The sequence below is a fragment of the Corvus hawaiiensis genome, chromosome 16, assembly GCF_020740725.1.
Source record: "Corvus hawaiiensis isolate bCorHaw1 chromosome 16, bCorHaw1.pri.cur, whole genome shotgun sequence".
NCBI lineage: Eukaryota > Metazoa > Chordata > Aves > Passeriformes > Corvidae > Corvus > Corvus hawaiiensis.
The window spans coordinates 15,706,650-15,731,090 of NC_063228.1; the positions used below are offsets into that span (position 1 = coordinate 15,706,650).

General features: G+C 55.5%; 1 protein-coding gene across 5 annotated transcripts in view; it reads left to right on the forward strand.

The window, feature by feature from the left end:
- Window positions 1–24,441, forward strand: part of LOC125334257 (ankyrin repeat and fibronectin type-III domain-containing protein 1-like) — a 247,550-nt gene that overhangs the window by 47,468 nt on the left and 175,641 nt on the right. For 2 of the 5 annotated variants that reach the window (XM_048320935.1, XM_048320936.1), the window contains exon 1: window positions 6,546–7,553. The exons of 2 other annotated variants lie outside the window; for them this stretch is intronic. In XM_048320935.1, coding sequence (XP_048176892.1) covers window positions 7,435–7,553 — 119 coding nt within the window. In that variant the 5' untranslated portion in view covers window positions 6,546–7,434. Of the gene's footprint in view, window positions 1–5,533; window positions 5,706–6,545; window positions 7,554–24,441 lie in introns of those variants that run through there. One more of the 5 variants, XM_048320938.1, reaches the window with a different exon arrangement.

A 24,441-nucleotide genomic window follows, 5' to 3' on the forward strand; every position in this document is an offset into this window, starting at 1 on the left:
TGCATGAATTATTCTCCTTTCCATTTTCTGAAATCTTTGATCATGTTAATGAGTTTTCCAATTTTTGCTTCGGGTTTTGCCAGGGCTGGCTTTTCAGGGGAAAAGAACAACTGGTGTGCAGTGAGCTGGGTCTGTTCCCAGGCTGCTTGAGTGTGTGGGGATTATACATGTCCCAGTTTGTCCCACGTGGGCAGGATCTGGGTTTTTTTTCCCTTTTCATTTGAAAGAATCATAGAATTAAACCATAGAATTACAGAATGTCTTGACTTGGATGGGACCCATGAGGATCATCCAGTCCAGCTCCTGGGCCTGCACAGACACCCCAACAACCCCACCCTGTGCATCCCTGAGAGGGTTGTGCAAGCGCTCCTGGAGCTCTGGCAGCCTTGGGGCTGAGATCGTTCCCTGGGGATCAAATGAATTTCGGGTGGGTCTCAAGCAGTGTGGGGGGGCAGAGCCAATGTGGTCACTTTTGGGAATGGTTCCGCAGAGGCAGCACCCGTTGCCCATAAGACAGCCCTGCCAGCTCCAAATGTCCTCAGATTGTCCTGTCTTTGTTTCTCCTTTGGCTGTGTTTCTTCCCATCACCTCACTGTTGATGTTGTATACTTTCTTCAGTCCTTTTGAACTCAACAAATTATTTTTAGGAGGTATCAACAAATTTTCTCTCTCTCTTTTTTCACTTAGCAAGTATCTAGAAGCCTGTGTGGCTCCTGCAGCTGCCTGTGCTGCTGGCTGCTTTTCCCTGCCCTTATCTCTTCCCTGCAAGCCTGAGCTATGTTTTTGTACAGCCATCAGGGAGCAGCACCCGGGACAGCCCTGCTTTGGGAGGTAATTATCCCTGTGTGCCCGTGATTTAACTGCACAGGGCTGCGAGTGGGGAGAACCTTTTGAAGTGGGATGAAATAAGCTGGCAATTTCCATCGATCCGGGGGGTTAAAAAGGGAATTGGATTTCAGGAGCATGCACATCCCATGCTGCTCCAGGCAGGGACAGATGCTCATCAGCTGCTGCAGGTGGGTTACTGGATCAGCACCAGTGTCTCTGTGCTGGGGGCTGGTGCTGCCTCTGTGCTGCCCCACTGGATTTGGTGGTGGTTCCACCTCTGCTCCCTGGGTGCTTCTCTGGGAAGGTGAATTTTTGTAGAATCATAGGAAGGACCCACGAGGATCACGAGTCCAGCTCCTGGCCCTGCACAGACACCCCAGCAACGCCACCCTGTGCGCCCCTGGCAGCGCTGTCCAAACGCTCCTGGAGCTCTGGCAGCCTCGGGGCCGTGCCCATTCCCTGGGGAGCCTGGGCAGTGCCCAGCACCCTGTGGGGGAAGAGTCTTTTCCTAATATCCAGCCTGACCGTCCCCTGACACAGCTCCAGCCGCTCCCTGTCACAGAGAGCAGAGATCAGAGCTGCCCCTCGGGATGAAGCTGCAGCCCCGGTGAGCTCTCTGCTCCATCTCCTCTTCTCCAGCTGAACAAACCAAGTTCCCTCAGCCTCTCCTCCTACAGCTTCCGCTCCAAACCCTTTGCCATCCTTGTGGTGCAAGGCTCTCCCTGCATGATTCTGTTACTTCCAAGAGAGAGGGTATTTTAATTTAATTTGAGAATGAGGGTATTTTACCTTAATTTGGGCAGCACATCTGGGTTTGCTGCTGGAATTAGAGTAGTTGTGCTAAGTGATACATTGGGTAAATCAGTAAATTGATGTGGCTGGCTCGTGGTAGGTACCGGCACGGAAATGTGTGTGTAATGCAATAGAGCTGGCAATTACTGCAAAGTGCCTGCTTAGGCTGAAATTATTGAACCTCTTGCACACTCTGCACTTTATTACAGCTGTGTTGAGATGTAGCACTTCCCAGAGGGCTTCACAGCTCTGCCAGCAAGTGTGCCTCGCTCCCAGGGCTGTGCTGTTCCCAGGAGTTGGCTCCAGGAGCCTCCAGCCGTGCTTCTCCAGGGCTCTGGGCACCAGGGAGGACCTGCAGTGTTGTGCCGCTGTGGGCTCCTGTTTGCACAGAGCACGGGCACATTTAGACTCAAGATGAAATGCTTTGGTGAATTCTGGATGGAATAACTTAGGTTGGAAAAGTCCTCCAAGATCATTGAGTCCAGCTGTTACCTCAGCACTGCCAAGCCCACTCATGTCCCTTCACAGGGAAGAATTCCTTCCCAATATCCCATCTATCCCTGCCCTCTGGCAGTGGGAAGCCATTCCCCCTTGTCCTGTCACTCCAAAGTCCCTCTCCAGCTCTCCTGGAGCCCCTTTAGACCCTGCAAGGGGCTCTGAGGTGTCCCTGGAGCCTTCTCCTCTCCAGGTGAACACCCCCAGCTCTCCCAGCCTGGCTGCAGAGCAGAGGGGCTCCAGCCCTTGGAGCATCTCCGTGGCCTCCTCTGGATTTGTTTTGATGTCTCTTGTGCATTTGTTTCTTAAATCAGTTCATACTTGCATTTAACATGTTTCTTTGCATGCACATGTTGATAATTGGTTTTGAACATCCTGTGAAATAATGTATTCCAGTTTTATTTTTATAGCTATCCCAAAACATTTGATGGTTCTCTGGTACACTGGGTTAACCAGCAGTGCAAAACAGGGCCTCAGTCACTGTGAGTGTATTTAAAATAGGGTGGAAGAAGTTTATTTCCTAAACACCAAAAATTAGTGCTCAGAATTAAAAAAAAATAGTGATTATCAAAATTCTTCAGTATTGGCTGAAAGATGTGTCAGGGAGCTGATGTGTGATCAGTGGCCAGTTTTCAGCAGTTTGGAAAATTCCTGCTCCAAAGCCCTTTGAAGTCCCCGTGGTGCTTTCAGGTGCCTTCCCAGGTGCCTTGGAGAAGCTGGTCCCTCCCCAGCTGCACTAAGAGAAGGCTCATGAGAAATCCTCTTCCACCTGACCTGAGGACACAGATGTTCTTGGGGGATTGGGAAGCTTCCTCTCACCCAGTTTTGGGGCTCTCAGCAGGTATTTGTCCCTTGTGGGGAGAGGACTCTGATGACAACAGATGGAAACTGGGTTACCAGGGCTCCCGCAGTGAAATGAGCCCTTTGCCACAGGACATCCTGGGATGAGCAGGCAGCAGTGCCTCCTGCTCCAGGCTCTGGTTCCGATGAGCTGCTCAGGCTCCAGCTCCTCCTTTGGCCCATCTGGCAGCTTTTCTAGACTGTTCTGGTGCTGTCACTGCTTAATGTCACACCTCCAGTCTAGGACTCCACTTGTGCATCCTCTGCGTTGCTGGAGTTCTGCTCTCCAGGAATCAGCCAGCCTGGGAAAGGAACAGAGGGAAAGGGAGCCTTAAACCAGTCAAGGTTTCACTTGTAGAGATGGGGTGGCTGCTCCCACTGTGGCTTCAACCTGTTTTAATTGCTTCCCCCAAACACTGGGAGGTTGGGTACTGGGGAGCATCCCTCCTGCTGTCCTGGCGGAGGGATGAGCTGCTGGAAGCACGGCTGAAGGAGGAGCAGGATGGGCTCTGCATCAGCTGCTGAGTGGCTTTTGGAGATGCAGCTCCCCAGAAGGGCCGGGGCTGGAAAGTGGGTGTGTTTAACTGGTGTTGAGTGGTCTGGGTGTGGAGTGAAACTGGAGCCCTGGAGAAATATAGTTGGGGTCCTCGTGGACTGTATAGGAGTGGATGGAGGAGCTGTCAGCTCAGAAAAACCCCCTTTTCCTCTTTCCCTGCTTCTGCCTATCCATATTTAAGAAGTGTAATTGGAGCAAAAGCTGCTTGGGGAAGCCACAGAGATGTAACCAGATCTGGTTTGCTCACACTGGGCTCAGGAGCACAGGGGCTGGGGGCTGCAGGGAGTCTGGGAATGGTGCCAGGGCTGGCTGGCTTGTCCCACTGTGCTGGCTGGCCACAGGAGCTGGCACAGAAGCTTCCTAGTTCACACTTAGGATGTCTGAGCTGTTGGGACGTAGCTGTGATGACTTCTGCCTGAAAAAGCTTTGATGATGTTTGCAAGCTGAGACTGGTGCTGGTTCCCACATCTGCCGTGGCTTCACTGTGTTTGGAGGGCTCTGAAATGGGGAATGTTGGTCTCTAGGGCCCAGGAACGTGTGAGGTGACCCAGCCAGCCAGGCTGTGTTTGACGTGTGGGTGTTTTTCTCCTCCCAAAAGCTGCAGCCAGAGGTGTGAGATGCCTGTGCCAGGGCTGGGTGGTGGCAGCGCAGCTGTGCTCGGCATCCCCCAAGTCCCAGTGCCATGTGGGTCCTGATTCCTGCTTTAACATCTCCTCCACAGCTCCTCTTAAAAATCAGTTTATGTCTCTGCAAATTAAACCACTGTTTCGCTTATGAAGTGTTTCATGCCACTGATAAGTGGAAGTGGGAAGCTGTCGCATCGCTGAGTGCGTGGCTGCAAACCCCAGCACAGCAGATTGTTAATGTGAAATTAGAGAGTTCAGCAATATCTTGGCAGATTGCCTCTGCTGCCTAATAGGACGCACCGAGCTCCTCTGGGAGCCAGCTGGTGTGACAGCCCTGTCTGAAGGGTTGACCACTCATTCTTTGAGCAAGGAAAAGCCTGAGGGCTGTTCCACGTCCTTGGGGCAAAGGAGACAGCCCTTCCCTTGCCCCAAGCCACCAGCACAAAAGCAGAGACTAACCCAGAGGAGAGATGTGGGAGCTTGTGCTGCCTCTGACCCAGCACTGGTTGTGCTTTCAGCCAGATGGGTCCCAGTCAGCCTGGTCCAGGGTGATGGGATACGCTGGGGGGCTGTAATCCCGTCTGGAGTATCACTTTTTGGGCACAGATGGAGGTGTTTATGGAGCTGTCTGATCTTTCAGGCATTGGTACCTTCAATGCCACCATCCCCAGCTTATCCAGAGGTTTCATGAAGGTAGAGTTCCCTCCTGTTTGTTTTCCAGGTGCTGGCACTTGTTGGGCTCATGGACTAAGCTCTGCAGCCTCGTTGGGAGCCTGACTCCCTGCCAAGAGCTGTGGCTCCTACCTACCCCCCACCGGAGGGGACTGCAGAAATGTGTGGTGTCCCTGGCTGTAGGGCTGTGCCCCATGCAGCTGGAATGCTGGGCAAGTCTGGCTGTCGAATCCTCCTGCTGTTTTTACCAGTCTTCCAAATTGCACTTTTGTCCCTAAACAGTTCTGCTTTGCTCATGCCAAAGGAGGATCCCTGGGGCAGCACCGCTGCTCCTCTGCCCTCCCAGCAGGTGGTGGGAGGAAGGGGACAAGAGAGGGATTCAAATTAACGCCACTCTTCCTCTCCACTCCTCTTGCTGCCCTGTCCAGCCCCTCTCCTGTTGCCTTGGCATAGCTCGGGAGCAGGTAACATCACCGCTGCCAGGTGACCCCGCTGTCCTCCTCAACTCCAAGGTGTGTGTGCCTCAGCCCAGTTCCCTCCGGGAGAGCCGGTGCTGTGCCGTTTTCCAAGCAGGGAAACAAGAGTTTGTCCCCCTTCTGCCTCTCCTTTTCTTATCTCCCCCTCGGCTGCTTCCCGCTGCCTCCCGCCAGCCCCCTCTGCTCTCCCCCGGCTCCTCCGCTCTCCTCCGGCTCATCTGACCTCCTGTGACGTGTTGCATTTCACCGCGGTCGGTAACGGGGAGCCGATGGCAGATAAGAGGGGATTCAGTGTTACCGGCTCGCGCTGCGCCGCACAGAGCCAGCCGGCGGATGCTCTGCCCTCGCCACAAACCCATCGATTTGGGGAAGCGCCCTCGACCCCTCCCCGGCTGCGGCGGAGCCCCTCGGAGGGAGAAGGTGGGAGCCGGGGGTGGGTGGCTGTGCGGAGCAGTGCGCGAACAGCTTTATTTCCCCAGCTGCGAGAGGGGAGCCCCCGCTCTCCCTCCCCGTGTGTGCCCGGCAGGGAGAAGGTGGCCGGGGGCCGTGTGCCTGCCCGGCGGAGGTGCTGGCAGGGTCCCCCACGGCCGCGGAGCCCCCCCGAGCATCGCCAGCCCCTGGCTTTGTGTGCGGGTCTGCGGCGGCTCCCTCTGTTTGCCGGGATGGATGTCAGCGCCCGGAGCGGGGAGCAGGGATGGTGCAAACAAATGATCCCCCCCCAAAAAGCGCGGGCGAGGACGGTGACGGTGACGGGGACTGTGACTCTGCCGGTCACAAGCAGCCGGCGGGGGCGGCCGCCCGGGTGTCCCTGGGCCGTGCTCCGCGGGGCGCACCCGGCTGCTCAGGCATTTAATTCCAAGGGGAAAGCTGAGCCTGAGTCTACAGGAGAAGAAGGAAAATAAGGGAGGAGGGAAGTGGAGGTCAGGAAGGGTTTTCGGCAGTGGATGGCCGTCCCTGGTGGCCAGGGGGCTGCTTGCAGGGGATGGCTCTAAGCAGGGAAATAGCAAGGAATGCAGGTTGCTTATTTTTTAACATGGCATCCACACCAGAGTGATAAAAGGGTGTGCAGGGAGCTTGGGGCTCTGCCAGCTCAGTTACCACCAGTTTCCTTGTTGTTTCCTCTCTTGGCATGGCTGGGAGTTGCCGTCAGACACCCCTTCCCCTGGATATGCTTCACTGACCTGATCTGGCTTTGCTCCATGGGGCTGGAGCAAGGTTTGGGCGGTTTTTTTCTGAAGCCCTTGTTTTTTCTCCGCCCAGCTGGCGTCAGGAGCCGAGGATGCAGAGACAAGTGCTCCTGACTAGGGGAGGGCTGGCAGGAGGATTTCCCTTCGGGTTCGCAGCATCCCCGTGTCTGCTGTCTGCTGTGGAAAGGCTTTGTGCTGGAGCGTGGGGAGCAGAGCTCACAAGTGACCTCTACCTGGATCGGCCTCGCTTGCTTTAAATGCCTGTCCCTCTCCTTGGGCTCAGGTGTTTGGTGACAGGCTGGAAAGTCATGGTAGGTAGGTGCTGCTGGCAGCTGAGGGTGCCTTCTGCTTTGGAAAACAGGGAGGGAGGAAAACTGGTCGACTCTGAATAGCCTTGGGAAGAGCAAGCGGGGATCCTCTCCACGCTGTAAGAACAGACCCTTTGGAAATTCATCCGAGCAGCCGATTTCTTGGGGTTTCTCATCACCTCTGAGATCAAACCCCATCCTCTTCCTCAGCCAAGGGCCACCACAGCCACGCTGGGCCACCTCCTCAGAGGGCAGCTCCTTCACCTGCCCAGTGGCACTCGCCGTGGGGGCTCGCAGACCTGTGCCAGCGCTACCGAGGGACCCTTTCCAGCGAGCACTTTCAATTTTTCCTCTTCCTCCTTCACTCAGCTCTGCAGCATCACATGAAATACATGTGCAGCCGCCAGCTGCTCTGAGCTGTGACCTGCGCTTGGCTCAGGGAGACAGGACTTAGCACCCTCCAGATCTGAGGGCTCACTGTGCACGCTGTGGACTGTCCAAGTAATTCCTGGCTGAACTCCTGCCCTGTGCTGGGTCCATCCGGCCCCGCTCCCTCCCGGTGCCGAGGGCTGGCGGAGCACGCGGGGCAGCGGGCACGGCCGGGGTGTAGCATGCACGAGGGTGCAGAGGGACACAGGGACGCCAGCGGGAGCCATGGCTTCGTTTGGGAAGCTGACGGAGCATTTCAGCCTGAGGAAGTCGAGGCCAGAGCTGCGCTCCAGGCGCTGGGGCCGGCGGAGCGGGAGCTGTTGCTGTAGTGTCACGGAGTGCAGGTACGAGGTGGCAGTGACCCGACTGTCCTGGTGCCTCCGTGTGTGCCCAGGGGCTGCGGGATGGGATGTGCAATCCTTGGTGCTTTGCTTTCCGTTTACCTCTCTTGGGGCTGGGAGGGGGCTGGGAGCAAGGCAAGGGCTCTGGAAGCATCACCCTGTTCCTGTCTGGGGCTCCCACAGAGCTCATTGCTGCGGGATGTCTCTGGCAGGCTCTGGGACCTTGCATCTGTCTCCATGCCCAGGGCATGTCCCAGGTGTTGGTGGCACATCTTGGGTGTCTGCTGGGTGACCACGTGCACCTGTGCCTGCCTGCCTCTGCCTGGTGCTCTCTGCTGTGCCACTGCACTGTCCCCTCGTCAGAGGAGCGAGGTCATTGCACCAAAGTCACCCTTCCCTGCACCTGCCCCGTGCAAAGGCCTCTGCAGGGGCAGCAAGAAGAGGCTTCTCAGGTGAAGTGGCATCTGTGGGTATGAGGTGCTGATGGAGCATCCTGGCATGTAGGAAGGGTCTGGGCAATGGAGAGGGGAGCTCCTCTGGGCAGACAGACACGCGGTTCATTGTCAGCTTGTTTGGGATATGGACCAATGAGGGGGTCGCAGTGGGGATGGAGAGGGTGGCATTTGGGCTGACTGGAAATCCTCTGGGAGCGTGTGAGTGCTCAGAGTTGTGTGTGTGTGTGTGGGGGGTGCACACATCCTTGTTTTGCATGTAAACACAGTTACTGTAATTAAGAAAATTGCTCTGTGCCTGGGTGGCTTCTCCTTGGATGTTCTGTGAGGCCTGTAGGACAGGGCTAGCACTCAGTGCTGCTCTGGGCTCTCCCCCATTTGAGTGGGCTCAGCCTGAGCAGCGTGTCCCCAGATCTCCTGCTGACCTGCACACGGTGCCTCCCTGCTGCTGTGGGGTGTAGGTCTGTGTAGGGACACACAGGGCGAAAAATAGCACCAAGCTGTTCACTTACCTTCTTCCCTGGTTGTTGAGCACTTTGTAAAGGTTATTAAAATATCTACGCATTCAAATGAAGTTGGAGCCCCTCCTGCTGCTGCCCATGGTGCTGCTGAGACAGTGAGACGTGCACAGCCGCCGCTGTCTCCCCTCTTCCCTCGGTGGCTGAAGAAGAGTCTCCTCTTCTCCACTCAGTCGTTTCTCCGGAAACGTTCCTGGCAGAGCCAGGAGCTTTGTTCTGCTCCTTTTTGGCATTGTGGACAGAAACCCTGGTTTCTGCCCTCAGGATTTTGCTGTCCCAGTGTGGAGCTGGGTGTGAGGAAGGTCTGTTGTCCGGCTGCTGCTGAGCACAGGACGTGCCTGGGGTTTGCTGTGTGCAGCCAAGCGTGTGCCAGTGCCTGGCTCGAGGGAGAGGAGGAGGTGCACCCCCATGCACGGGGTGCTATTACCCTGGACCTTGGGGTTTGGGGTGAGTTGGGTGGTTTCCTCTGTAATGGGAGATGTCATGGCACCTTCCTGGCTCTGGGATGTGAGCCACAAAAGCATTGCAGGTGTGTAGCTCATGTACCAGATTTTCCAGGGGATGCTGGCTGTGGGTGTGGGACTCTGAGCAACCTGCTCTGGTGGAAGGCATCCCTGGCCATGGCAGGGAGGGGAATGGGATGAGCTTTAAGGTCCCTTCCAACCCAAACCATTCTGTGTCCGAGTTGTCCCCTCATGCAGGACTGTGGCTCACTGCCTGTCAGGGCTCAGCTCCTTGTGGGGCTGGTGGACACCCTTCCCCCAAGCAGAGATCCCCTGTGTGCCCCAGTGCTCTGGTGTGGCCCAGCTCGAGTTGCAGGGATCTGTGCCCTCCCTGTTCTGCCCCCTGGGCCATGCAGCTGCTCCAGGGCAGCTCCTCTGGGCTGGATCCAAGTGTGCAGACAGATTTCCTGGTGTCCCTGACCCCCACAGTGACAGGGCTCGAGTGCACCTGTGGATACTGAGCCCATTCCCTTGATTGCCGCAGTTGATTATGAAACTAAAACTAAGGGTTGATTGAAGCGTGGGGTGCTTTGAAATCAGTGTCACTTCTCACCCTGGCTGCTTGAGCTTCTGCCTGTTCCTGCCCCCTCAATGTCTGTACCTTGAGAAGCCCAGGAAATCTCCACGGCTGAGATCCAGAAGCCAACACAATGCAGCTGCTGCAATGTCTGGCCCTGCCCTTGCTCTAGGTGGTGCTTCTTCCAGCTCTGTCGAGCAACTTTCTGCTTTTCCTGCATTTCTTCACTCTAATGTGGGCAATTGAAGCACGGAGAGGAGATCCTCAGCTCCCACGTTTCCATGCGTGTGGAGGTACCAGAGATCCTGCACCCCAGCCTCAGCAGGGTGATGTGTAACAGCCCTCAGCACAGCCCTCAGCACAGCCCTGCTCTGGTCTTGCTCAGGGCAGCCAGGCTCCCACCACTCTTCCCAAGGCTGGATATTCCCCTGGGACCACAGGGAACAGACGTAGGCAGGTTCTCAGTCGAGAGCATGCACTGACTGGAGTTATTAAATTCTAAATATAGTGGTCCCACGCATTCTCCTAGGACCTAACAGAAATCAGCAGGTGTGCAGTTATGGTTTTAAATAATATTCCTGCATTTTTAAACTACGCCTCCAGAAACAGCAACATGAGTGAGCTGGGATGAGTAAGTCGGCTGGGCTTGAGAATTTGTAGGCTCAGACTTGTGCGCAGAAGCAGAGCCCAGCAGGAGATCATCTCACTGGAGGTGCTTTTGGGCAAAGGTGCTGCTTGCAGGAGCTCTTCAGCCTCCACCCCCACCTGTGGCACAGAGTGTGTCCCGATCTGTACCTCTGTGTTGTGTCAGCTGGAGGCTCCTGCAGCCTGAGCCCTGCTGCAGGAGGGGCTGTGGCACAGCTGTCTTCTGTTATTAAATTGATCACCTGGAGGCCCCAGGTGTGACAAGGTGGGGATCAGGCTGTCCCCTGTGCAGCTGTACTGGGACAGGGACTGGCAGTGTGAGTGAACACCCCCAAACCCAGCCCAGGGGAGCGAATGATTGATTTGCAGCAACTTTTTTCCATCTAGCTGGAGCAGTGATGGATGAACCAAAAACTCCAGCAGACAGGCACTGGAGCAGGTCTGCTTCGTGAGGGATGGAAGCCTGGAGCATCGCAGGGATACGAGGATGTGTCTGCAGAACGGGGTGCAGGTGCCTGTGGGTGAAGCACAGGAGGGGCTGGGGGTGCTTGCTGAGGTCTGAGGGGTTGTTCTTTGTGGCATCTGGTGGTGCCAGCCTTGAGGTGCTCGTGCCCAGCTCTGTGTTGGCTGGAAGGGCACAGAGGATCTGCTCTGGGATGGAGGAGAAATGGAAGGGAAAGGCAAGTTATATTTAATAGCTCTTCTCTCAGTGAGCTATTTGTAAACTGAAAGGTCTGGACAACTGATTTTGGGTTCCTGCAGCTTTTGCAAAGTGGATCAGGACATCACTGTCATGTGAGGGCTGTTGTGCTCTAACTGGGCTGAGAGAACAGCCCTGCTGTGCTGTGAATGAGCCAGGGAGGCTCCAGGGTGGGCTGGAGCTCTCAGGGGCAGGATGGCACTTGCCAGGCTGCTGTTTTCTGCCAGGGCTGCTTAGCAGTGAGCCAGCCTGGCAGAGCACTGGGCTGGGACCCTGGGGCCTGCAGGGATTCTGGGAGGACAGGGATCCTGTGCTGGAGTTAACAGGTGTGGGAGAATTTCTCAAGGATGCTCTTGGAGTTGCTCTCAGCCTGGGTGCAATGGGGGAAAGCAGAACTGCCTGAGAATTGCAGGGCTATCAGCCGAGAGGTGACCTGCAACAGTCACTAATTCAGTAAAAAAATCATTAAAAATCCCAATGAAAAGTCATTAAGAATCCCAAGTCTTGTCCAGGGGTGGCTTTTGAGAGAAATTTTCTCCTCTAGGCAGGGACTTGTGGACTGGTTCAGTGGCTTTCACTGTTGGCCCAGGACTGTTCTGGGATAGATCTGCTCCCTGGCTTCAGGAAGTTGATGCCTGTTCCCTCTTTGACAGCTGCACCTCTCCCCTTCTCTGTGGTCCTCAGAGCCCCATATGGTCCCCACAGAGGGGCTTTGATGAGCTCCTCAGGAGATCACTGCCTAGTTATGGAAAAGAAGATATTCAGGATGGGGGAATAGAGGGGGAGACTGGTGCCTGGGGTTGGATGCTGTGTCCTGCTCCTGGGGGTCACCTTCAGCCCTGCAGGCAGCAGAGCTGACACCCCCCAAAAACCTGCGGGGTGAAGATCCTACGTCCTCAGTGGCCTCCAGGAGAGGAGCTTTTCCCTGGCTTGGGGTGACCTGTGGTGAAACCCAGGGAAGCTCAGCGTGGGGAAGGGGGAGGAGAGGAGTTTGGCTGTGCTGGGCCTGCAGGGTGTCAGCTTTAGGGTTCCGCTGCCTTTTTTCTCTCAATAGCCGAGTTGGAAGTTGGTGTTAATTAACAATGAATTAGATTATATAAGAATTAAATTACATAAAAATTACAACTTGCTGGGCCTGTTTTTGTCCATGTTATTAGATAATCTGAAGAAGGGGTGCCAGGGTGATGCTTCGTCTTTGCACTCCTGGGGGGCAGAGGTGGGTCCAAGTGTTCCTGTTGCTCCCAGGGTCAGAGCCTGTCCCCAGCCTTGTGGGAAGCTGCACCAAGGAGCTGCTCTTTGCCATGGGGAGCTGTTACCTCCACTCCTTTGGGGGTCTTTTCCACACCGATGTCCTGATCCATGTCCTCGCTGTGCAGTTTGATGGGCTTTGAGGTGGGGAGGGGTAGTGGGGAATGTTTTCCTGGCAGGATTGTGCTTAGTTGTTTTTGGGTGCTTAAAAATATCTCCTCAGCTCTGGCAGCACGTCTGTGTTCAAGCACACAATTGTGATGGGGGACGGGAGGAACTGGCAAGTTCTGGGGCTGGGAAACTGCGCTGAAGGAACAGCTCCTGTGTTAGCAGCACTCAGCACGGGACAGGTAAAGATGGCACGTAAAGATGCCCAAAGAGGCGTCTCTGAGGGGCTCTCCTGCATGGCTGAGAGTTTGACTGACTTTTCCTACTTTGTTTTTTGGCACGTTTTAAACAAAACCTTTCTGCTTCCAAATGACACGTCCATATAGAAAGATACCTGCATTGTAAAGGAGAAAACTGGCAAGGAAATTGGAAGTGGTTTGGGTTAAGTGGGAAGTTTCCACCTGGAATTAGTCACTAAGGTGTTTGTGACACTTGTACTCCAAGCTCTGCAGCGCTCCCACCTCCCTTGCCTGCTGAGATGCCAGCAGGGCAATGTGTGTGGCTGCATGGAGTCACATTTTCGCTGTGACAGATCATTGTAACCCATTAACAAATCAATGTCCATCGCTACTGCACGCAAGTGGTCAGTGCTGGTGCTGGAAGTCCTAAATCCAGTGGTAGTGACTCAGGCTGTGCCTGCTTCGCAGAGGTGCTGAGCATCCACTAATCCTCTAAACTGGAACAGGCAGCCGAGCCTCAGTGCCTTTGCAGCTTGGCTGGGCAAGAAGGAGGGAAAGAGCTTCAGGGGAACTTCAGCCTCATTGAGCTGGAGGTTGGGAATGTGGTGACAGGTTTTGGGGTGCCTGAGGCTGCTGTGTGTGGGGCTGTCCTCAAGGGCAGCCTGTGTGCTCTTGGGGGAGGCTTGTTTGGAATGATGCTCCAAAGACTGGAGCCCCTCTGCCGTGGAGACAGGCTGAGAGCTGGAGAAGAGAAGGCTCCGAGGAGACCTTAGAGCCCCTCCCAGTGCCTAAAGGGGGATTCTAAAAAGAGGGAGAGGGACTTTTTACATGGGCAGAGAGTGACAGGACAAGGGGGAATGGTTTTAAACTACAAGAGGGGAGATTTAGATTAGCTGTTGGGAAGGAATTGTTGCCTGGGAGGGTGGGCAGGCCCTGGCACAGGGTGCCCAGAGCAGCTGTGGCTGCCCCTGGATCCCTGGAAATGCCCAAGGCCAGGTTGGACAGGGCTTGGAGCAGCCTGGGCCAGTGGAAGGTGTCCCTGCCCATGGCAGGGGTGGAACTGGATGGGCTTTAATGTCCCTCCCAAACCCAAACCATTCCATTATTCTGTGCTCTTTCCCACCTGCCTTGTGTGGCTGTACCTGGCGGGGTCACTTGTGCCCTTCAGCTCACACAGGTGCCCCACATCCCTCTGTGCTGGTGATCTGTGCTGGGCTGTAGGGCTGAGCCTCCCTCCCCTGCCCTCGGTGCCAGCCTTTCCCCAGGCTGTGTCCCCGGTGTCTCATGATGATGACAAGCTGTCAGACGTGAACGGCTGTGAGCAGAGTGGCAGTGCCACGGGAGGAAATGACATTTAGCTTTTGTTGCTTGATTGAGCTGCCTGGGCTTTGTATATTAAACCTAAAGAAGCTTTTTGGCTTTGTTCTCCCCACTGTTTGCAGCACCGTGCCCGGGATCTGTGAGGAGAGGGGGCTTGGGGAGCAGCACGGAGAAGAAATCTGTCTCCCCATCAAACCTGTCCTTGCAAGGGGCTCTCCACTGAACCTTGACTTATCCTGGTTCTCCGTGGTTTCTGTGTACTGGGGGACACCTGGGTGCATTCCTGGTTCCAGCCCCCAGTGATGTGGGCTCAGCTCCAGAGAGCTCCTGGTCTCACTGTGGGCTGTGGCTCTGTCCCCTCCTGCGCTGTCGGGGTGCAGGGGGAGGTGGTGTGGACAGAGGCAGGGATGCTCTGGGCCTCTGCCTCCTCCTGCTGCTCCGAACCCTGCTCCCACGGCTGTGGGTGGAGGCATGTTGAAGATCTATCCCATAAAAGTGCATGTATGTGTGGCCTGGGAGCTGGCAGGGAAAGCTTCCTGGATCTGACAGACTCAAAAAGCACACCCGAGCTCTCAGGGTCATCTCTTTGGGGTTTGGGCCATGCTTTAGCTAAAGACAAGGTTTGCACGCGGTGTTCTCCCTTTCTGCCTGGCTTCCAGTCTCCTTTGAAAGCCAATCTTTGGGATGGGAGATGAGCTTGGGAGCTGCCTAATTTCTGCACAAGCTGAAGCTCATTTTTGCCTGGATTAGGCAGAAAAAGATGAATGGGCACCCTTTATTTTGGAGTGGTAGTTGGATGGGGTAGTGGGAGGAAGGGAATGATACTGCTATTAAGGGGAATTACAGACGGAGCGTGACTGCAGGAGCCGGCTCCTTCAGCAGAAAGCCCTGGCCTGTGAGTCACGCTTTGCTCGAAAGGCTGCTGGATTCCCAGGTCCCACTGTTTTGGCACTGAGTCACAGCTGGGTGGGGGCGCAGGTAGGAAACAGAAGCACCAGCAATCCCCACTGGGATTTGTGCACGGAGATGAGGGAGGAAGAGATTCCAGACAGCGGTGGGAATGTTAACAGCTTCTGAGAGAAGTGCTGGCTGGCACGGGGAAGATTCTGAATGGGCTTGTCCCTGGGTGCCCTCCTCTGCCTGCTCCTGCCTGTGCAGGGCAGTCCCTGGGGGGTGTGGGGACACTGGGCAGCCCCTGGGATGCATGGGCACATGGGGCAGCCCCTGGGATGTGTGGGGACATCAGGAAGTCCCTGGCGTGTGTGGGGACACCAGGCAGTCCCCGGGATGTGTGGGGACACCTGTGAGCCCCCAGGGTGCAAGGGGACACTGGGCAGCCCGGCTCCTGGCTTGGGTGGCACAGGTGGCTTTGTCACTCTGCTCCAGGTGGGAGTGGGAGCTGGGGGGGCAGTGCCAGGCACAGGACAGCTCTGGGGGTGCTGCCTGCCCCATAACACCTGGGGAATGTCCCGCTGCGTCGGCATCACCTGGGGGTGAGGGGAGGGGGCTTGGTGTCCTCGGCACGTGGGGACAATGGAAGGATGGACGCGTTGGAGCTGTGAGTGCCCGCGGGGCAGTGGCAGAGCCCGGGGGCAGGGAGGAGATGCCACTGGGATTTGCAGGTGGCTGGGCACAGAATATCCTCTGTCCACCCCCCTGGTGCAGGAGCCTGGCACCCTCCTGCGGGGCGGTTTGGGTGGGTTATGTCCTTCAAACAGCCCCTCGGTGGGGGAAGAACCCCTCTAGGAGGAGAGGGCTGCTCCAGGGAGAGCATCCCGGTGGTGCTGTCCTGCGGGAGGTGGGCTGAGGCAGCTCCGGGAGAGCTGGGGAGGAGGGGAGAGGGGATATGTCAACAAAAGAGATTTTCTCTGGAGCCAGGAAGAAGCATTTCAAAGAGGAAAGGAAAAAAGGACACTACTGTTGGGAATATTTCAAATGGGAAAACCAGAATTCTTGCTTTAATAATTAAAACATTTTTTTTTTTCCTCACAAAAATGCTGTGTTTTTTCCTGTAGGAATAGTTGGCGATTATACAAATTAATGCGAGATATTTTTAGTTTGCATTTTCGGATTTTTTGATAGAAAGAATGCAGACAGGAATAAGCAGCTCCTCCTGGTTCCCCGGCCGTAGCAGCCACTGGTGTGGGGGGAGCAGAGCAGAGCCCCACCCTCGGCAGCTCCTGGGTGTGGGTGCTGCTGCCTGGAGCATCCATGTGCTTCCACAGGTGTTTGGAAGCCACTGGAGCTGGCATTTGTTCCTGTTGGCTGCTTGGATGCTCCGGGCCTTCTGCTGCCTGCCCTGTGTGCAGGATTTCTGTGGCTGTCTCTGGTACATCTATTTTTTGGCTGCAAATCCATGTTTGTAGAAAAACTGGAAAGCTCCAGTGCACTTTTATGTTGCTCTAAAGAACAAATAGATAAAATTTATCTCAGAATCCCAGAATGGTTTGGGCTGGAATGGAGATTTCAGCTCACCTCGTTCCAACCCCTGGGCAGGGACACCTTTCACTATCCCATCCAAGCTGGCCTTGGACACTTCCAGGGATGGGGCAACCACAGGTTTTTCACTGGGAGAGTGGGAGCTCGTTCCAGCTGAGGATTTTGGGGGATGTTTTTCCTGCAGCAGGGATGTGTTTCCCCTGGCAGAGCCTGGCTCTGCCTTCCTCTGTGGGTGCTGAGCTGCAGCTGCTCGTGGAAGAGGCAGAGCCCCTTTCCCTGGAAGCAATGAAAAAATGTGTGGATGTGGCACTTGAGGACATGGAAAATGGTGGTGGTGCTGGGTTGGGTGTTGGATTTTATAATCTTAGAGGTCTTTTCCAACCTTGATGATTCTGTGATTCTCCAGACAGCCTGGCAGCTGAGGCTGTGCCAGGGTTCTTGCCTGGAAACAGGAAGTTTTTGGGCTCTGCTGCCTTGCACCCCATGACCAGCCCCCACCCCAGCCCCGCGGGTCGGTTCCTGATGTGCAGCAGGGCCCTGGGGCTGGCTGGGACCCAGACCTGGTTCTGCCCTGGAGGAATCCTGTCCCCGAGTGCCTCTGCCCGGGCTGGGCTTCCTCTGGGCTGTTTGGGGGCTGTTTGCTCCGTTCTTCCCCTCACAAGATGGATAAAATCCATTATCCTGGCCATGAGCAGCTGCTGGCTGTGCTGCCTTTGCCAGAGCTCTGCTCCCAGCTCCCCTCAGCCCCCATTGCTCCTGCACCAAAACCCATCTTTTTAAGGAATTTTACTGGGATACACTGGGAGCATAACGAGTTTTTTCTGTTCAATGAGCTTGTCTCTCTGACCGTGGTGGTGACCTGCCTCTTGTGCTTCAGAGCAAAATGAAAACCAGCCCAAGGCTCTGGTTGAAAGGTGGTGCCCAGGAAGGTTTAAAACAACAACATGCCTATGATTGATTATAAATCTGCTTTTTGACCAAAACACATACATAAATAATTATTTTTGCCAGGGATTAATAGTCAGAGATGGATCAGCTTGGCCCCTGTTTGCCTCCAGTGCTGGAAAACTTGGTCATGGTGCAGAAATTACAGGATTTCAAGCAAACCAAGCAGCTCTGCCAGCTGTCTGGAGTGTCTTTCTGTGCCGTAGCACGTCAGGCTCAGGCCTGAAGCATCTCCCCTGTGGTTGTCAGGAGCAGCAGTATCCCTTCCAAGATGATCTCAGCAGCTTTTTGTCTCCTCTGTCGTGTGACTCGGATTTTGAAGCAATAGGGGAGACCAGTCCTGTGTCATGAGACTGGGAACGGGACCAGGAGCTGGGGGGTTGTGGTGCGGGAGCATCGCGGCTCCAGTCCTGCTCCAGGGATTCTGTTGGGAATGGAGGGGTGACGGGAGGAGGGCAGGAGGTGGGTGCTGGAGGTGGCTGTGATGCTGGACGCCTTCACATCCTCCCCGGAAGGTGTTTGTAAATGCAAAGGAGGCAGTTACGTTATTTATCTTGTAAATTAGCCAACCTTTTCAAATCGGAGCCGCGATGTTTGTCATCCATTGTGCTCCCTTCGCTTTTGTCTCCGAAAACTTTCAGGGGAGACAGGAGATACATAAACACCGCAGAAGGAGCGCCGGGAGCCAGGGCGCAGCGTCCGTGGCTGTGTCTGCTGAGCCCGGGGAGCCGGAGGTGTTTGCTCAGTCCTGGCCCTGGCAGGTCACCGGAGCGTGGCTCCTGCCGGCTGCCACCGGGGCTCTGCCATCCACAGCCAGAGCTGTTCCTGCCTGCCCTGCTCTGCTCGGGGCCCCTTTCTCTGCCCATTGCTGCGTTCTCCTGCCTCGGGGCTGGCCAGGCGCTGCTGCGTCCCTGGGGGTCACGTCCTGCTTGTGAGCTGACTTTCAGCGTGCAAGATCTTTAGCTTGGGAGCTTCGTTCTGCGTCTCAAACACCCTTCTTTGTAAGCCTCAGACCTATTCCTTCTGGAGAGCGATCCCTGAGCCTCTCATGGAGCATCCCAGATGCCTTTGGCCATCCTCTCTGCTTCATCTGGATGGCGTAGCCTGGCTACAAGCACAGGGACCCTGGGTCAGTCACCACACTGGTCCCTGAGGATGCAGGTCACGCTCTGGAGCTGCCGGGGGGGAGGATGCTCGTCTGCTCCACTGTCGTGCTGGGATTCATTTCACCTTTGTCTGCCATCTCTCCCCATTTATCAGAGAGAACTCCGTGAGCAGGATAAATGTTCGTGTTCCATGAATGTTCCTGTTTCTTTCCCTGGCCCTGGGGAATTTTTGTCTTTGGACTTTTTGTTGTGCAGGTGCAGCTCCAGCAGGTCTGGGCTCTGCCAGAGCCTTCCCAAGCTCCTGGTCCCTGCTCTGCCCCTGTTAATGGGGGGTGACCAGGGCAGCAGGTGGGCAGGGAGTGTGCAGGGCTCCTCTCTCCTGCGGGCTGTGGAGGGGATGGTCTGGTGGCACCACAGAGACAGAGCATGACAGAGAGGGCAGGGTGACCACCTGCAAGGACCCTGTGGGGTGCTCCTGGGCTGGGGGGTGAGGGGAGCACGCCCCTGGATGGGGTTGTCATTCACTGCCTGCAACAGAGCTGGAAAAAAAGGTTCTTTTAACAAAGGAACCAGCATACTTTTGAATGAATGAATGGCAGTGTCTGGCTCCAGTGTATTTCCTTATCCGTTCAACAATTGGATTCCAGTGAATGGTGAAATGGAGGCGTTGCTGCAAAACACAGCCACAGTGCATAGTTTGGGAGTGCTGACGTGAAGGGTTTGTGTTTTTTCACCTCGTTTCCCTGGGGATGGCTTTGCCCAGCTCGGAGTGCCGGGATGGTGTTGTGGTGCCAGGGGTGAGTAGCAGCAGCAGGTCTTTAGCACTGGGTAAATACCTTGTGGGAGAGAGGCTGTGGGCAGGGGCTGGTGTGACACCGGCTGTCACACACCTGAGCACTCAGGGCTTTTCAGGCAGCATCTGCCACAAAAAGCACTTCTGGCCCTTTTCAGGGCAGTATGGTACTTGGCTCCCAACCTCCTGGGTGCTGGGAGCAGGGCTGGGCTTCGGGCACAGGGGGCTCCTAGGGGGAAATGGTGCTGAGTCCTTCTTCAGGCAGCTCTGAAATGCTGAGGGCTGCCCTCAGTACAAGGGGGGTGTGACCTCCTGTCCTGCCCTCCCACACCCCTCCGAATCAAAATGCAGTTTGTAGGGACAGGAGCAATTATTCCCTGGATGCCAGTGGTGTTCAGTGCAGCGCTCAGGCGATGGCCCTGCTGCAGAGATGCTCTGCAAGTCGGAGAGGTGGCAGGAGAAGAAGGTTTTGGAAGCCAGCTGGTGGGAATCGTGGTATTTACCAGCTCACAGCTGAGCCTGGGAAGGTATTTTTATAGCTTCACACGTTGGTTTTTTCATTTTCTGAACTTGCACGCTGAATGCTGTTTTGGGTTTTGTTTTGCTTTGGAGCTGTCTCACAGTCAGATGAAAGATGCTCTGTTTCAGCTCTCCTTTTCCACTCTTCACACACGAACTCTGGCCAGCCAGAAAGGAAGGTGTTTTGTTTGGGTGTTTTTTGCATGCGAAGGGAAGATTTCTCAGTGATTTTGTCTGGCTTTGTGATCCACATGGTCACTGGAAATAGTGCCAGTGACTCAGGGATTTGCTCACAGCTGATAAGGTTTGCAGAGCAGCTGGTGATTTGAACAGGTGAGGATGCCCTGTGAAGGCTCTGCTCTGCCAAAATCCTTGGGCTTTGGTTTCCAAGGCTACTCTGTGTGTTACCAGTTGATTTCTTCCTCTCATCCTCCTTCCCTAGGCTTCACCAGTGCTGTGTGATCCCCTTAAACTGCATTCCCTGCCCTCCATGGGGTCCTGCCGCTGCTGTGGGCGTTGGACTGCACTGAACCACATCCCAGGGGCTGCTGCTTCTGTCCAGAAACAGCTTCTGAGGCACAGCAGCCTCCTGTGCTTCCCCTCTCCTCCCGCTGCTGCCTTCTCCTGCAGAGCCCCTTTGCAGAAACCAGCTGCAGGTAGATGTTGGCCTGTCTCCTGCTGCTGTCGGGATGGGGATGGAGAAGATCCTGGCTCAGATCTCTGCTCAGCCCCGTGACTCACAGCAGAGCTCACACCCGGTGAGCACCCTGCGCTTCTAGGGTGTCAGAGACACACTCGTGCCTTGCCTTGGGCTCTGGGAGCTGGGCTGGCCTGGCAGCAAGTTCTGTGTCTGCCCCGGGCAGGGGCACAAAGTGGGGTGAGGCACCAGGGCAGGACAGGATGAATCCTGTGCTGTGGAGCTCTGGGGAAATCTCACAGAATCCCAGAAGGGTTTGGGTTGGAAGGAACCTTAAACTCATCTCATTCCACCCCCTACCATGGGCAGGGACACCTTCCACTAGCCCAGGCTGCTCCAAGCCCCATCCAACCCGGCCTTGGACACTGCCAGGGATCCAGGGGCAGCCACAACTGCTCTGGGCACCCTGTGCCAGGGCCTGCCCACCCTCCCAGGGAACAATTCCTTCCCAAGATCCCATCCAGCCCTGCCCTCTGGCACTGGGAAGCCATTCCTCCTTGGCCTGGCACTCCAAAGTCCCTCTGCAGCTCTCCTGGAGCCCCTTTAGGCCCTGCAAGGGGCTCTGAGCTCTCCCTGGAGCCTTCTCCTCTCCAGGTGAACACCCCCAGCTCTCCCAGCCTGGCTCCAGAGCAGAGGGGCTCCAGCCCCCCGAGCACCTTTATGGTGTCTCCTGGCCTTGTTCCAGCAGTCCCACATCCATCTTGTGCTGAGGCCCCAGATCTGGATGCACTGCTCCTCCTGCCCTGGCTGTTTAACACCCTTGTTTGCCTTTGCGGCTGTCAGCCCTTTGGGACCTGTGTTCTCACCTTGCCTCTGTCACCTTACACCCAGCTGCACCTCCACAAGCTGTGTCAGGAAGGGATGTGGGTGTTTTGTTGGTTTGTTTGCATTCTGCAGTCATTGTTTCATTGTTTGCACTGCCACGGGGCTCAGGCTGTGCAGGAGGTGCTCCCCCTCCCCATGCCCCGCTTGGAGAGGGGATTTGCTGGGTAATGGCTCCTCCTGGCTTGGATGCATCTCTCATTTTCCCGAATCCAGCTGGAACCCTTGCCGAGTTTTTAAGGTCAGGTTGCTAAGTTACACCTCCTTGGAGGAGTGGGCTGAGAAGTGAGTTACAGGCTGGAGCAGCCACGGGCTAGGAAGATCTGGGAGCGGTGTCCCTCTGCAATAACTGGGCTCTCCTGGTCCCTCTCCCTGGCACCCTCTCAGCCTGTACCACATTCAGCTGTTCTTCCCCAAACCTTCTGCTTTATCAACTTCCTCTGCTCGGTAGATTTAGGGAATTAATTGACTGAGGAGGTAGAGGAGCCCCCTCCGAAGCAGCCCTTTGTCTTCTCTGTCTATTTTTGGTTTGAATTTTGGGGCTGTGAGCTCTCTGGGACACGTGTTGTCCCCATTGGAGCTTGGAAGTGGCCTCACATGTTCCTTACAGGGCATGTGGCCACCACCAAGCCAGAGCTCTGGAGCAGGAGGGCGAGGTCTGGAGGAGCTGCTGCCCTGCTGCTCTGCCCCTTTCCCTCCTTAGCCTTCCTCCCCAGAGTAACCTCCTCCTCTCCTTGCTGTGTTCCACCAGCAGCCTGTCTCTGCGAGGGGATTAGCACAGCGGCTGCTCAGGTTTGTGTCAGAGCTGCTGGGACTGGCGGCTGTGGCAGGATGAAGGCTTCCCTATTCCCAGGAATGGGACACCTCTGGAGGGTCACCATCCTCGGGCATTTCCAGGACACGTGCAGGAGGTTTCCTTGCTTAGTTCCTGGGCAGATAATACAAATCAGTGAGGCTTATTGGGGTCCATTTTGGATCGTGAGAGCAGTGGGTTTAGGGTTATTTTCCCCTCCTGCTGCTCTCTCTGGTGCTGCTGGGGTTCTGCTGGGGCTGCTGTGGTGACTCCCCCATCCTGCCCTGGGAAGCTGCAGACTCCATGCTCCCTGGGTTGGGCTGGAAGTGCCCTCCGGAGAGCAGCTTTTCCCACACAGAAACCAGCTGGGAGGCTGGAGGTGTGTGCAGTTTGCAGGAGCTGGCTGCAGGAGTTGGCTTTTTATTTGCATTAACCTTTTCTCTCTCTCTCCCTCCCTGCTGTGTGAGCCCTTCCCCTCTCTTTCCTGGGGTTGGAGAAGGACATCACTGTGGGGAAGGTGCTGGACACAGCACAGCTTTGGAGATGAGTTCCGCTTCTTTTCCTGCCGCGTTGCTGGGTCAGGGGCTGTGGCGGGGATGGGGGAGCTGGAGCAGCCTCGCACCCTGCCTGGCACGGTCCCTCCTGCCCCACGGCTGTCCCAGAGCTGGGGGCAGGGACCTGGCCCTGCTGATGTTCCCCCAGTTCCCCATCTGGCTGCGGACTGGCAGTGATGGAGCTGTCACTGGGCTCCTGCCTGAGCTCTCACACCCAGCCAGGAGGATTCTTCCACCCCTGTCATGACTTGATTATGTGCTCTCCTCCCTACCCAAATGCGAACGGCAGCTAAATATAGGCTGTAAAAGCATCGATGATGGCTTTTCTAATTGAGCTTTACACTCCATCAGGGGTCTTTGCTAATGGGATGTGGCATCCTTGATAGCACCCAGCTGGGACGCCTGCTTGGGAAGCAGACGGAGATGCAATGTGACTTCCCAGTGCTGTCAGGTCCCGCCTGGCAGTGGCTGCTGAGGTTTCTGGAGCTGTGCACACAGCTCTGGTTTGGGCTGGGATAGAGTTAATTTTCTTCCCATAGCTGGTCCAGGGCTGTGTTTTGGATTTAGGATGAGAACAGTGTTGATAACACACTGGTGCTTTGGTTGTTGCTGGGAAATGCTCTCCCTGAGTCAAGGACTTCTCCATTTCCCATGCTCTGCCAGCCAGGAGGTGACAAGGACTGGGAGGGATCACAGCCAGGACAGCTGATCCAAACTGGCCAGAGGGATATTCCAGACCATGGAATGGCATGCCCAGTGTGGAAACCAGGGGGGTTGGCCAGGAGAGGCTTATTGCTGCTGTGGAATAGGCTGGGCTTTTTGGGTGGTGAGAAACTGTATTGGGCACCACTTGTCTATCTGGGATGTGATTCCTCTCTCTCTTTTTCTCATCTCCATTTTCATTACAATAACAACAATAATAATAATAATAATAAACACCACCACCAATTGTATTTCAATTATTACCTCAGCTCCTGGGTTTCACCTTTTCATGGTTCTCCTCCCCACCCCACCGGGGGGTTGGGATGAACGAGGTGCTATGTGGTACTTATGTGCCAGCTGTGGTTCAACAATGACAGGTGGGACAGTAAATCCATGGAGCTGGATTGTGCTTGGGAATTTGAGTTCACATTTTAGAGCTAAACAGGTTTCCAGTTGCTTTGCTCTTTCTGACAATATTAATCGCTGCCTGAAGATATACAGCTTGAAAATTGCTTCTCTAACAGAGTGAATTCTTCTGTTTTTCTCCCCATGTGACTCTTGTGAGTGGCCCTGTGAGCACAAAAGGAACAGGAGCACTAAAATGCTAATGGGGTTCTGCAGGTGATGGAGCTGTACACAGGTATCCTGGGATTTACATGCACAGAAAAAGGAATGTTTTGAACTCATTTATGCAGCACAGCGATGTGTTAAGCTCTGTCCCTGTTGCCTTGTGCCAGTGAAATATGTTACGATGAGAGGTAAATGTTCTTCTGGGATGGAAACTGCTTGGGATGCTAATTCTGGCTTTGTATCTCTTGGCACAGCTTGTTTCCATGCTGATCCCACTGAAGCATGGGGCCTGGGGTGGGCAGGATGGTGCTGAGCGCCTGGCACGGCTGTGGCACTGCTGCTCCAGGCCTGGGGCACTGCTGTCCCTGCCCCACCCCCGGAGTGCAGCCGAGCAGCAGCACCTGGGAATTGAGAGAGAATGTGATTGATTTATAGCAATAAACTGCTGACCTCGTGTCAAAGTGTGCTTCCCACCGCTGCTCTGAGGGAGGTGCCTGTCAGGCTGGCAGGGGGTGCCCGGTCCTGCCCTCTGCCCCAGCTGCTCCCCACGGCCGTGTGCCCCAGGGGTTGGTGTGACCGACCCTGGGAGGTGGCTGCACGGCGCTGTGGCACTGCTCTGGCCCTGTGTCTGCTCTCCTGAGTGACATCAGACTGGCACCACTTGGGAGCTGCTGCCGCGTTCGGAATGGGAGTGAAGAGCT